Below are 13,827 nucleotides of genomic sequence, written 5' to 3' on the forward strand. Positions count from 1 at the left end.
GTATCAGAAGTACTGATATTTCAGTGTCGAGCTACACGTCACATAAAATTGTGTATTTGTATGTTACACTCAAGCAGGGTATCGGGGAGCCTAGATTATTATTATGCAAATGTTTATTACGGAAACAGAATCATCAACAATATGGGTATTATTGGGTCGTAATATTGCCTACCTACCTACGTATGTCTCTTCTTCAAAAGAGCCCCTCTTCAGCACTTAGAAACAGTCATCCAATGCCTTTGTTTCACCTCGGCTAGATTACTGTAATACACTTTATTTTGGAGTCAGCCAGTCCTCTCTCAAATGTCTCCAGTTGGTCCAAAATGCTGCTGCCTGCCTACTAATTGGAGCTCAGAAAATAGAGCACATAACACCAATTCTGGCCTCCCTTCACTGGCTCCCAGTTCATTTTAGGGTTCAATTTAAGATTCTACTATTTGTCTATAAATCTTTAAATGGCCTCGCCCCGGCGTACCTCTCTGAGCTCCTCCATTCCTACGCACCTTCCCGCAGCCTCCGACCTGACATTTTCGGCTCTTTAGCGGGGTCTATTGTATATAGTGTTTTATGTTAATTTTTTGATTCCATTTTGTTGTATTATGACTATTTTGTTGTTTGTATGTAAAGTGCTTTGTTACAGCTTTAGCTGTAATGAAATGCGCTGTATAAATAAAATTGTATTGTATCGTATTCTCCGATACGGCACGGTGATCGACTGGTTAGCACGTCCGCCTCACAGTTCAGAGGTCGTGGGTTCGATCCTGGCTCCCTGTGTGGAGTTGCATGTTCTCCCCCTGCCTGCGTGGGTCTTCTCCGGGTACTCCGGTTTCCTCCCACATTCCAAATACATGCTTAGTAGGTTGATTGGACACTCTAAATTGCCCCTAGGTATGATTGTGAATGCGGATGTTTGTCTCTGTGTGCCCTGCGATTGGCTGGCAACCAGTTCAGGGTGTCCCCCGCCTACTGCCCAATGACAGCTGGGGTAGGCTCCAGCACGCCCCACGACCCTTGTGAGGATAAGCGGTATCAATAATGGATGGGTGTATCGTATAGTTCCCGCCAAGCAATTTGACTGGACACGAGTCATTCCGTGAGCGATACAAGAAATACAGTACAACAACACCAGGACGCTTTACTTGCCATATCACTCAGTCTCACAACCATTCATTTGGCCCACATACACAGTCAGTTGTTATCAAACATTACTGTGGGTTGTTCAAAACTAAGCATCGCAAAGTATGAAAGTTTGAAAGTATGAATGTGATTACGACGGGAAGGAGCTGTCACCGCAAACCTCCAAGTGAGTTGAATTGAATGACACATTAAGTGGACAAACAGGAGTGGACCCTTGACCACGATTCTAATGTGACTAAGAAGTGCATAATTCTCACGTCGATTGGCCTCATTTTGCATTTCCAGGCTACTTCGTGTAACTTTTACTGGCCGTGGATTGCTCACTAATGAAGTGAAAACCCAGTATGTTTTATCCATGATACATCATATGAAGTTATGTATATTCTCTACAATTGTACAGTATATTAAGAACGTATAGTATAAGACATTATGTAGACTCCTATTTTTTTTTCTTTTCAGTTTTGTCTTACCGTTGTCGATAGCAATGAACAAAGCTGTGTATTTATTGTCATGAACATATGGAGATTCACGGTCCAGAGAGGCCAATGTGTTGACAGTTCCTCGCAGTTGGTTCACAGTCAGCCAGCCTGCTGGGTCTCGTAGAATGGCATACCTTGGGAACACAGTTGAAAGCTAGAGATTACAATCGTACGGACAGTAACAATCACATTATTGTATATCATAACACTTCGACTCCGCAACAATACCAGTAAACAAGCACAGTTTTTAATGATCAATCATTCCCATCCCTAAACAAATAATAATCGTATAAAAGTGGTTTTGATTAACTGTGCAGTTAAAGGAAAGACAATAGCCCCAATTCTATGAAACAGTACAATTTGGTGCTTGCGTCATTGGTTATGTTGTGGTACACTGAATTTCCTGCATCTGGTGTGATTTCAGTTACAATACAGTCACTTGAAATATCTGGCCATGAATGGTGCTCCATCTGGCTGTGAAACCCGACTTTGAAAACAAAAATCTCTTTGACACACTCCAAAATCTTACAGAAACTCTTTCCAAAAGAGTGGAAGGATCATCATATTCCATTTTCGCTTCCTTTGGGCACAATGGGCAGGTATCCTAATACGTGTGTCTGTATACCATAATTATGTCTGTATAACTATCTACTTTCCCTCCTGAGAGTAAAATTGCCATGATTGGAAACTTTCAGAAGAGTGGGTGAGCAAGAGGCAGAGTTTCGACTTTTTTAATCAGAGAGAGAGAGAGAGAGAGAGAGAGAGAGAGATGGCCCACAGCCAATGCTAATAAACTGTTCCTATCGGAGAGCTGCAGCGTGTATGTAAGCATAAGTTACAAGGACAAGGGTTGTGCTGACTTGTGTTTGGCCACAACCACTGTGCACTTCATCTAAATTCACAGCAGGCAAAGCGTGAGGTAGAGAAAAGAGATGGAGGCGAAGCAGGGAGAGTGATGATGAGAGGAATCAAGAAGGAAGTGAGGACAAGGAGGCATCATACTAGGAATGAGGTTGTAATGAAAATACATTTTCTCCACTTTCTTTGCCCTGTAACTTGCAACCTGCTTCTATAGTGCTGCATTCTGAGCAGCCTTACCCAGGTCTAGTTTGGTGCAGCACCAACAAAGTTTACAGCCAACTCTTTTCCTAATTATTGGACAAACATAGCAGGAGCAAAAGCAACCAAAATGTTTACTGTCCATTTTAAAAGATTTTTTTTTTCTTCTCATTCTGCCATTTATATTTTCTCACAGCACCATATTCAGATGGTCCCCCATTTGTATGCTATGACCATCTTGTTTTGATTACAAAGCGGTTTGATTTTAATTGATTGCTCTGCGTTCAGTGATGTTTATCCCAGTGAAGAAAGTGATACATTCGAGTGATCAAGATGGATGGCTGACATTCACAAATGTCTTGCAATTATATTCTGTGAGAGCGTCTGGCAGCATTAATTTATTCAAAATGTTTTCTAAAAGTACATAATTCAGGTAGCATCAAGTTTCCATCATAACATATTTATGGTTACAATTCATCATATACAGACATGGAGACTACTGACAAATTGTCTGTGAATCTGCAGTTGTTTTTAGTAACCGTTTAGAAACATGCCCTGCAACGCGAACGCAGCTGCAGTAGTATAACATGTTTTTTTGAGTATGTTATTTTGTAACATGATGGCATTATTAAGAGGTGGATTAGGTCATTAAAATGCCCACTGAAAGACTAGTTCCGAAATTCACTCAGTATATATATGGAGTACAATATTTGTCATATGCAAGATTAAAAAAAAAGTCACTCAGTGTTGTGTCATAAGGTAAAGGAAACAATTCCCAAACAACTATTAAACATTCTTTCTTCTGTATGGCCTTACAACAATACTATATATGAAATTAATTGACAAAGACGAAATCGAAGGACATTTTTGCTATAATAATAGTTAGTTTTAGTTAGCTTTATAAGCATAAAATGTTGTTTCACTTAGTTTTTTTTTTTAAGTACTCTCATTTTTATTAATGAAAATATTTGAGCACAGCAAGTTTGTTTTTGTCCTCTGCTTTCTTGTTTCAATTACGAATAATAATAATTGGATTAATTTAATTAATTTTAAATTGCATTTTCTTCTAACCCATGGTGTAATATTCTGTCTTTTGAGTTTGTTTTTTGACTTTAGTTTCATGTTTTTCTTGTGTTCCCTTTGTTTGTCTCTCGTTAAGTTATTGTGTCCACCTGTGCTTGTCATCCCGGTCCCTTGTGTTAGCCAACCAGCTCCCTGCTACCCTCTGTGTCTTGTCCAAGTGTTCCTCGTTATATCGTCAACTTGTCTGTATTTAGTTTCTGCTTCCTTTCAGTGCTTGTTGGTTCGTTTTGGTTTGTCACTTGTCAATGTCAAGTCCAGTCTAGTCTAGTCCTAGTGTTTGTTTAGTTTGTTTTGGTCCTTGTTGTTTTTGGACTTCAACATTTTTGTTGTCCCAGGGCCTTGCTATCCTTTTAGATTTTTCCTTTAATTAAATACTTAATATTGCACTTTGGTTTTGACTCCTACATTTGGGTCCTCCACCACGCTAATCGTGACAGATGGTTAGACACACACCTTTATCTGACTGATGAAATGTTGCCTCATAGCCCGCACACCACAGTTCAGAGAATCCGATACAGTGTATAAACATTTATTACCCAATCACATAAGAAAGGAGGAATAGTGTCTTTATATTTAAATTGGTCCATGTATGTTTTCTAATTAGTAGTTTTTTTAGGAATGTATTTGCGACAAACATAAGACTTATCAGGGGGACCTCTTTTTTTACTTCTTTCGTAAACCATATACTGTATACCAGGTCAAAACCCCCTGGTGCCGCCAGGGATTTGGTGTCCCAGTAAATAAAATAAATAAGTAAATAAATAACTTCATGCTCCATCACATCAGTGCTGCACATTGAAAATACAATTTTCTAGGGCCCCGGTTAGACATAGGCATCTTTCTTACATATTCATTAACCTCCTAACTTTTGTTCATTTTGGAGACAGAACAGGGAAGATACTGTCTGACCATGGTAGGTCAGCCTTTGGTCAGTCATTCATAATGTTGATGTATTGCACAACAAGCGTTGTCCTTGCAGTGCAGTGAATCAGTGCCTGTCCTATTCGCTTACCTCACCTGCGGCTCTTCAACACTACCTGAGCGTCTTCAAGCCTGACACCCAAGGTTCCACTGCCCTCTTCTTTTCAGTCCCATGTCTTTTTCCTTGCATATGGCCACAGTGAGAAGTGCAAGCAGACAGGGAGCTACTGAATAATGTATGACCTGGATTCTTAAGATGTTCTCATTTTTCAAAACGAGGTTAGGAAAACAACATACATATATTTTTCTAGAAATAGAGAACGCCAAAAAGAAGCCACAATTGGACTATCAGGGCAAATGTTTCATACCAGAAAAAAAGTTAAAATAAGGTCAATTATGTACTAGATAATTTCTTTAACTACCAATACATGGTTCCATTGTCTTTGTTATAACGTTCTTGTTAGTTTCACATTTATGATATATCATGATTAGAAGGAAATAATAGCATCCATGCCATGAGAATACACATCAGAAAGAGAAAATAGAAACACACTTTTTATTCCAGCGTAATACCCATATTTGTACAGTGTTTTCAAATGATGCCCTTAACTTCTGTTCCAGCAACTAATCTCCGAAAATAGCACATCTATTAGCACCAAACTTAAGTCTCCAATTTTTCTCCATAACACATCTAATTATTAATTCCCTTCTTCATAGCTCACTGTCTTGACAATGGGAAAGCAAGGCATTTAATTTAAGCCTATTTAAAGTGTAAGTCAACTCAAACATATTTTTTCAAGAATATGTTCTATGCAGGTCCACTAGTTGAAACAAGGCATTCTGATAAATATTGCATTTGTGGAATAAGAGCATGTTCTCCCCGTGCCTGCGTGGGTTTTGTCCGGGTACTCCGGTTTCCTCCCACATTCCAAAAACAAGCATGGTAAGTTGATTGGACACTCTAAATTGCCCCTAAGTGTGATTATGAGTGTGGTTGTTTGTTTGTCTCTGTGTGCCTTGCGATTGGCTGGCAAGCAATTCAGGGTGTCCCCCGCCTACTGCCGGAAGACTGCTGGGATAGGCTCCAGCACGCCTGCGACCCTTGTGAGGAAGCGGGATGGATAATGGATGGATGGATGGAATAAGAGCTAATCCACCTGTTTTAGCCATCTCTGGGGCGGCCACTTTGTCACTTCTGTCGACTGAAAATGACATCACAACTGCGTGCCCCTTGTGAGGAAGCGGGATAGATAACGGATGGATGGATGGAATAAGAGCTAATCCACCTGTTTTAGCCATCTCTGGGGCGGCCAGTTTGTCACTTCTGTCGACTGAAAATGACATCACAACTGCGCAGGGCTCAGGTACCGACCAATCACGGCTCTCCTGTTTTCTGAAGCTGAGGCGTGATTGGTCGTTATCTGAGCCCTGAGCATTTGTGATGTCATTTTCAGTCGACAGAAGTGACAAAATGGCCACCTCCTGAGATGGCTAAAACTGGTGGATTTTGCTGCTTAACTCATATTCCACAAAGGCAATATTAATCAGAATGCCGTGTTTCAACTCGTGGGCCTGCTTGGGAACATACTCTTAAAAAAAATATGTTTGGGTTGATTTCCCCCTTTAAATAAAATTGTACTTTTTGGTTTTTTTTTCAATTTCAAGGTGCAAAACTGCCATGAAATGCATTTCCTTCATTGTCACGCACAGCTGATAACTATTGACATCATTGCCACCCGATTTTGCTTTCTACTCTCATCAAACCAATCTCATTTGCTTTTGCCAAAGTAAGATTTGCCCAAAGGTTTCTCACTCGAGAAATGACACAAATCCCTGCAAAACATAATTGTTTGGCTTACATTCTAAACATGATTAAAATGACTTGCATTTGATTTGATGGTATTATGAGTTTGCGGCATGTCAAAGAATATGTCCTCAGTCCGTTCAGCGTGTTGCTGAGCAGTCTGCCAAATTCCCAAATACACTATACAAGGCTTGTACTGCTATATGAAAATCACTCGACCGCAACTGCACTGACTGATAGAGAGCCCTTAGTGTCTAATGTTCTCTGTTATGTAAATGTATCCAAATAATTTCACTTCTTTTTGAGCATTCATTCTTTGCTGCTTTCTGACAAAAGACCACCAGTCAGACTGTCATTTAAGCTATAGCATAGGCAGAGGTGGGTTATAGGCTGTCCTCTAAGAGTAAAGACACTAAGTGTGGGCTAACTTCAATAAGATAGTCTATACGTATCTGGAAAATATACACGCAAAAATCCCAGGTGTGCGTGCTTTGCTTCTGAATGACATCGACTTTGATCCAAGGCTCAGACGGATTGTGTTCTGTGTCAAATGCGTTTAACCTGTGGCTCCCAGGGCACACGCGCACAAACAACACATGCGCACACACACCAGCAAACACCTGCACATTTATGCAGAGGCAGACACAGTCGCACAGTTAAAAGAGAACTGACTCCTCTGTGGTGTTGTTTCATTCTGTGCACGCTCCCCCATCCTGCGTGTGTCTGTCTTTTTCAGTGTCATCAAACTGTAGACAGGTCACAGCCCTGGCATGCCAAAATCTCCGGTACAAGTAAAATGTCAATGAGTGGAGGGTTAAAAAAAAAAAGCAAGTAGCTCATAAGTGAATGAAGAAATGCATTCCACAGTTGAGGGCACAAAGTAAGGTGCTTCAAATGAAATCAAATGAAATATGCGGTATGCATAACCTTCAGGAGACTGAGTGATTCATATGGAAATTATGTTTTGCTATGCTGTAGTTCAATCATACCACACCACTGACATTTGCTCAGTGTCTAGCAGTAGTTGGAAGTTTTAGATGTAAATCAGAAGCAGGAAGTTTAGCTTTTGACTTCCCCTTGTCATTATAATCCAAGGGATATTATTGCTGATCCTCATCCAACAAGTCTGCAACTTTGTTAAACAGGGATCCGGATTAGGGTAGATTTATGCTAAGTGACACAATTCAGGTTGCTTTCACATTTTGGATAAAGCCGTACAGTTCATCGCAGCGGCGTAAAGAGCAAAAGGCAAATGAAGTCGAATATCCTCGGATCAGAATAAGGGCTCTTCAAAATGTGGATAAGAATTAGATGTGAATCAGAGATCAGCCAATGTAATGTAAACTAATTACCTACAGTATACCCTGTCAATGCAAGCCTAATATCACATAAATCAGGCAGTCTGCACAACAAAACACAAAACACTACACCTAGAGGCACATAAATAACTCTTTCAGGTAAGTCTAAGTGTGTCTGTCCCGTGCTGAATTTAAGATGATATTTTGCTTCGAGGGGGACGGCATTTTTTTCTGTCAGTTTATGTATTGGTGTGATGTGTTCCTCTGCATTTCATTCATCCATAGTTATGTTTAAGAGTTACGCACCTTATAAGTTCTGCCCAGTTTGCCTCTGTTGTTTCTCTGCTTTTCTACATAATAGTCTATGTTATGTTTTTTTAAACTCCAGTCTCCCATTATTTAGAGCAAGCATCATTCTTATTGATGAAAAATGAGAAAAATCACTTCTTAACATTGTGTATGATTTTTTAAAATGTGTTTTTACTTAAAGTGCCTTTTACGTAAGGGGATCACAGGAATGTCTTTTAAGGATGTTGTGCATCCCTGGGAGTAATCGCTTTGGATCTTAAATAAGCTGTTTGAGAAATATAACTTTAGAAAAAAAAGTGGTTTTGTGGCACAACTTGCCCCGAGTGCGGGGTAAATTGTGCCGTTACGTCAGAAATCCCTGAGGTAAATTGTGCAGTTGATAACTGAAGTAAAAAATATAATTTGAATCCCACAAACGATAATGCTATATTAAAGCTTAAAGCAAGACAAATTCAATACAACAGTACTTGTTAAATGTTTAAAGTTTTAACATCATCAAAGGCCAATTTTCTTCAACAAGGCCAAGCGCCACATGAACACATGGTCAGAACAAAATGAATATTCCAAAATGTGCACCTAACTGCATCTGAATGTCTTCACAGATTTGGCCTACTACTGGACATTCCCCTTGTCAATGCTGCAGGGGGATGTGAACTTGTGCTCCCTTCTAGCTGTACCACCAAGTCTATTTTTTTCTCATCCAAATATCTTTTTATGGTCATCCTGCAGATCTTCATCTCTTTTCTAACCTGATGTACGGTCTTCCCCTGTTGCACTTATTGTACCAATTATCCCAATCTCCCCTAGTCCCCCTAATGGTCTTCTACCCCATATGTAGTTGAGTAACGAAACTCCCCCGGCCACTGTATGAAAAATACAGTGAATAATTATTCTTAGAAAAATAATAGAAAACTCTGTACAGAACCAAATTGTCTTTGCATGTTCCACCCCATCCCCGGATACATTGATTAAAAAAAATAAATAAAAAAAAGAATTGGAAAAGCTGCTATTACTGAGCACAATTTGTATTCAAAATAAGACTAATTGCTCCGAGACAATTACAAATGTATACAGTCCTGGCACTAAAGCTGTGCGGCCGCTTCTCAGAACTTTACGTACACTAGGCCAATCTTGACATTTCCAGAACCTCTAGTGCAACAACTCCACATTATGTAGGACTTGACACTGACGCTGTCTATGTTTTACAGCACACAAACTCACCTCAATTATTTCAGCAGTAAAGTCACAATTGAGTGGTTTTATTTCCTCAGGTCATTATCATACTCCTGCGTTTAGTTAAGTCTATTTGTAAATGCAATGTAACTACACGGTGGAAGGAGAGGATCACATTAAGCAGACATTAGGCCAAAAAGCCAATGAAACCAATAAAGAGTACTCTGCATTGCACTGTTTCAGTAGTAGACACGAGAGAATGATTTTTGTGTGTGTCTGTAGTCTGTGCCATTGTAAAGTTCCTTGTATCTAAAGCAGTTAAAGTGAGAACGAAAAAAGATAAAATGTCAATAGATGGCCTCGCTGTCTAATTGGAATCATTGATTTTACATTCAAAGAAAGACCACTAAATTATTGGTTTAAAAAGTTTGCAATGACAAGCAACTGCACATGTCCAATATATGAAAAGTGATTACTGACTCCTTCAGCATAGTAAACCAAGGATTACTCTTCAACCACAAAACCTTCCATATATACTGTACAACAATAAAAACATGGATGGCTTTTCTACTCAGTTTTAACTGAAGTACCTTACCTAACACTTTGTAGCTGTAATGTATCAGGGTCTGTGGCATTGAGAGAGGCTACAAAGCTTTCCACCGGAATGTTTTCCATCCTGGTGACAATCAGCGGGTCAGGGAAAAAGACGGGTCCTTCATTAATGTCTAAAACCTTGACTTGAACAGTCGCTGTGGAGCTGGGGCCATAACCAGCATCAGAAACCAGAGGGTCCTCATTCTCCACTTTAATGAAGATCTTATGGAACGCTGTGCCTTCGTAATCTAGAGGCTTCAAAAAGGAAATGTCAAAGAAAGGAAATGTTGACGCCAAGAGAAAAATATAGCATTGATATACCTTGACAACTGAAAGCATTCCCTCATTATTGTCTGGATTGGTCTGGATCTCAAAGCTCCGTGTGGGATCTCCGTTTATTATGGAGTAGATAGCTCTCCATGCGCCAGTCGCTGGGTCATCTCGATCATCTACTGTCAGGTTAACAGCCACACCAGTTGAGCCTTCATACACATACGCTTCAAACTGTAGAAACAGACAAAAATCACCATAGGCATGAAGAACATACTGTAATCTACCTAGATGGAGAAACTGACAAATGGATATTGTTTCAGAATAATAACATTTCCGTATGTTAGTGCTGACTTTGAATTTTCTTTACACCCAGTGTTTGATATTAAAAAGTACTGTTTTGATCTGTGCTTTAATTACATTTTTGGGGCACTTATGATATGAACTCCACAAAATTTCAAAGACGAAAATATCACTTTTGCTTCCACTACATGTCTAGCAAGAATGAGAAATTCTTGTTACTTTTAAGTCGGTGTGTTTTAAACTTTTTTCTTCCCGTGCAACTGGCCAAACAGTGAAGAACAAAACTAACCACAGTACTATCTAGCCATTCATCCATTATAAAATGGTATTCATGTACTGTTTGGTTCCCCCTCTGAAACATTAATAAAATGTTTTTTAATGATTAAATTCAGATTTGTTTATATGGAATTTTGCAAGAATAATTATTGAATAAGAAAAAAAAGCTAAATAAAATAGGTAATATTTGTTTACCATAGAGAAGTAATGCAGAAAGGTTCAACAAAATACATGCCCTGAGCTCATAAAAAACGTTAGAACTGATCAATTACCAACTCTTAAGGTGCTTTTTTTTCTCCTTCAGGGAGCATATGCATATCATGGAATATTGTTCTTGAATATTCGTAATGGTTAAATGATAGGTGTCTTCAGAGGTGGGCATTCCATCAGTGCTGACGGAAGGTCCGTCAATGCATCACTGACGGTTGCCCGTTTTACTGAAGAATAATGGGAAACTTCGAAAAACTGGTGTACTAAGCTTTGACAGAAGTAGGTTTTCATCCATCAATGTAAGCGTCACTACCTGGGTCAGTACCGATGGGCCTTCTCAGTCCGTCACTAACGGACTCCCGTTTCGCTGATAACTGACGGAATGGACGGAATTAATGGAAAACTCAATGTGCATTAGCTATGTGGGAGAGTGTGCATATGTCTCCTCAGCTTTTGGATGCCGCTGATGCCCGCCGGTGTGGAGGATTTTATTCTAACCGACTTGGATTGGATTCTACCTTTGGCCACAATGCGGAGTAAGCCATGTAAGCCATTTTAAACTTTAAAGTAAAACTTTTGGGCGTTTTAGGAATCAAAACAGTGGCAGGCAGCGATGAGCGTATGGAACTCTGGTGACTGCCCCCAACTGTACTTTAAAATTCAATGGATTAAGTTTGCAAATAAATGAATGTGAGGCTTTCTAAAGGTCTTTGGGTAGGCACCGTATGATGCTGATGCACTGATGCAAGTACACTCAATTTTAATCAAACTGGGCAGCATTGAAATATAATTTAGTGATGACTGAAGTGCGGTTAAAATACTGATGACAGAGGCATGGACTGACGATGACGGGCGCAGTTAAAATAACGATGACGGAGTGATGACGGACGATTACAGTTTGGTTTTGCTTGAAATAATGACAGAATTACGATGACAGATGCATGGCCCGGCCGCTGGCGAAAGACGAATGATGGACTGCCAAAATTTACAAACGTGACCACTGTGTCTCTGACATTGTTGTTCTACATTCAACTGAAGGTACCCTGGCAATTACCACAATGACAGATAAAAAAATGTTTTTTTTTTAGAAAAAAATAATTCTGGGGGCAATTTTTACTTTGTGTCATTCTACCCACATTCTATACTTATCATTTCTTGTTTTTAATTCATGAATCACATATGAATGAATTGACACCTAAAGAGAGTAAACACTTGTGTCCTTGATCACTTACTCCATATTCTGGTTCAAATTAATTTTACACTGTCAATTAAAATGCTCCCAACTGATCAAGCTTGGCAAGAGGATTCAATCAATTAAATAGCCAAGCAGTCTGCTAGTAAAATTCAATAAGGAGTACAATCTGAACTGAAAAAGATAAGGACACACAAAAGCCATCTGTATGTGTGTGTGCATGCCAGCACCATTACAGCGGCAGCGCTTTCGGTGTAATCTTTCAAACACAAAACACCCTACTTAACAACAGCACAAGTGAAGTCAAGATAAATGCATTTCTTGTCAGCCCACGGTATAGTTGTTTCACAGATTACCTTCTTAAAGCTACACCTACTGAAAACCATCCATTTGTCTGGGGAGAGAAATACATTGATTTTGTCTTTATCTTTTCCTTTATTTGTCCAATGCTTTTTTAAAGCACTTAAACCATTCAGTCAGTTTATGCCCAGAGGGAGAAACACAATGTTCATTCAAGGAGTACACTCCACAACAAAAGTATTGGAACAGTGAGGTCAATTCCTCTATATTTGCTGTGGAGTACAAACATTGTAGTCAGACAGGAAAATATGAATATTGGTGGTCCTCATTTTAATGACATAATCTGAATTTGTACACAAGTCGGAACATGCCTACAGCTATCCCTACTCTAATGTAGGAGTAAAGTCATACTGTAAAGCAGAAAGCCGGCAACTGAGCATGCCTTCTTGAGCTTGTCGTTATGTCTGGAGATTGACTTGGCCAATCAAAAACCTTCAACTTCTTTCCCTGATTAAATCTTTTGCAATGTTTTCGGTCAAAACTTTTCTGCATAATACCGCTCTTCCTCTCAGTCCATCCATCCATCCATCCATCCATTAATTACTGCTTATCTGAGGCCTTGTCTACACATAGCCAGGGTTTTTTAACAACCGTATATCCCCTCCCCCCTGCCTGCGTTGGAATATACATTGAAAAAAACGCATCCACACGAAACCACGGAAGCACGTTTTCAAACGCATAGCAAGCCTCTGGGTGGCAGTAGTTAGCCAAATACTGTCCATTGACGTCACTTCTACGAAACCAAAAGCACCGCACCAAACTCGTTCGGGAGAACCGACAAGAGGTCAGAATTGCTTTTAAACCTTTCAACGAGAAGCAGTGGTTGGTTGCGGACAAATAAGTAAGCAAAAAGCGCATCGACAATGGCTATAACCAACGCAGCGCGACGAGAATCCATGTTGACTCACATGAAAACACAAGTCGCGCAATGACGTCAGAGCATTGTTGTCGCACGGTGACGACGTAAATCTCTGGGTGGAACCGTCCACAGCAAAACCCGGATCGGAGATATCCGAAGATATCCGCAAATCTCCACTGCGGCCGGAGTTTTGCGTTTCCACTGAAAAAACTCCGGGGACATGTGAATGATAGGGCTAACCGCAGGCTTATATACGGCGTTTTAAAAAACCCCGGCTACGTGTAGACAGGGCCTGAGTTCGGGTCGCGAAGGCAGCATCTTCAGCCGGGAAGCCCAGACTTCCCTCTCCCCAGCCACCCAGCCAGTCTTTCAGCTCTTCCAGAGGGATCCCGAGGCATTTCCAGGCCAGCCGGGAGAGATATTCTCTCCAGCGTGTCCTTAGTCATCTTCGTGGCCTCCTGCAAGTGGGACATGCCCGGAACACTTCACCAGGGAAGCGT

At 40.2% G+C, this 13,827-nt stretch overlaps 1 protein-coding gene across 1 annotated transcript in view; it reads right to left on the reverse strand.

Moving 5' to 3' along the window:
* cdh13 (cadherin 13, H-cadherin (heart)) overlaps positions 1-13,827 on the reverse strand; it is a 311,068-nt gene that overhangs the window by 40,550 nt on the left and 256,691 nt on the right. The window contains exons 10-12 of the mRNA XM_086029056.1: positions 10,179-10,361; positions 9,859-10,112; positions 1,608-1,750 (exon numbers count right to left, since the gene is read on the reverse strand). Coding sequence (XP_085885182.1) covers positions 1,608-1,750; positions 9,859-10,112; positions 10,179-10,361 — 580 coding nt within the window. The remainder of the gene's footprint in view (positions 1-1,607; positions 1,751-9,858; positions 10,113-10,178; positions 10,362-13,827) is intronic.

The sequence above is a fragment of the Filicampus tigris genome, chromosome 4, assembly GCF_054856515.1.
Source record: "Filicampus tigris isolate MCC_2025a chromosome 4, RoL_Ftig_1.0, whole genome shotgun sequence".
Taxonomy (NCBI): domain Eukaryota; kingdom Metazoa; phylum Chordata; class Actinopteri; order Syngnathiformes; family Syngnathidae; genus Filicampus; species Filicampus tigris.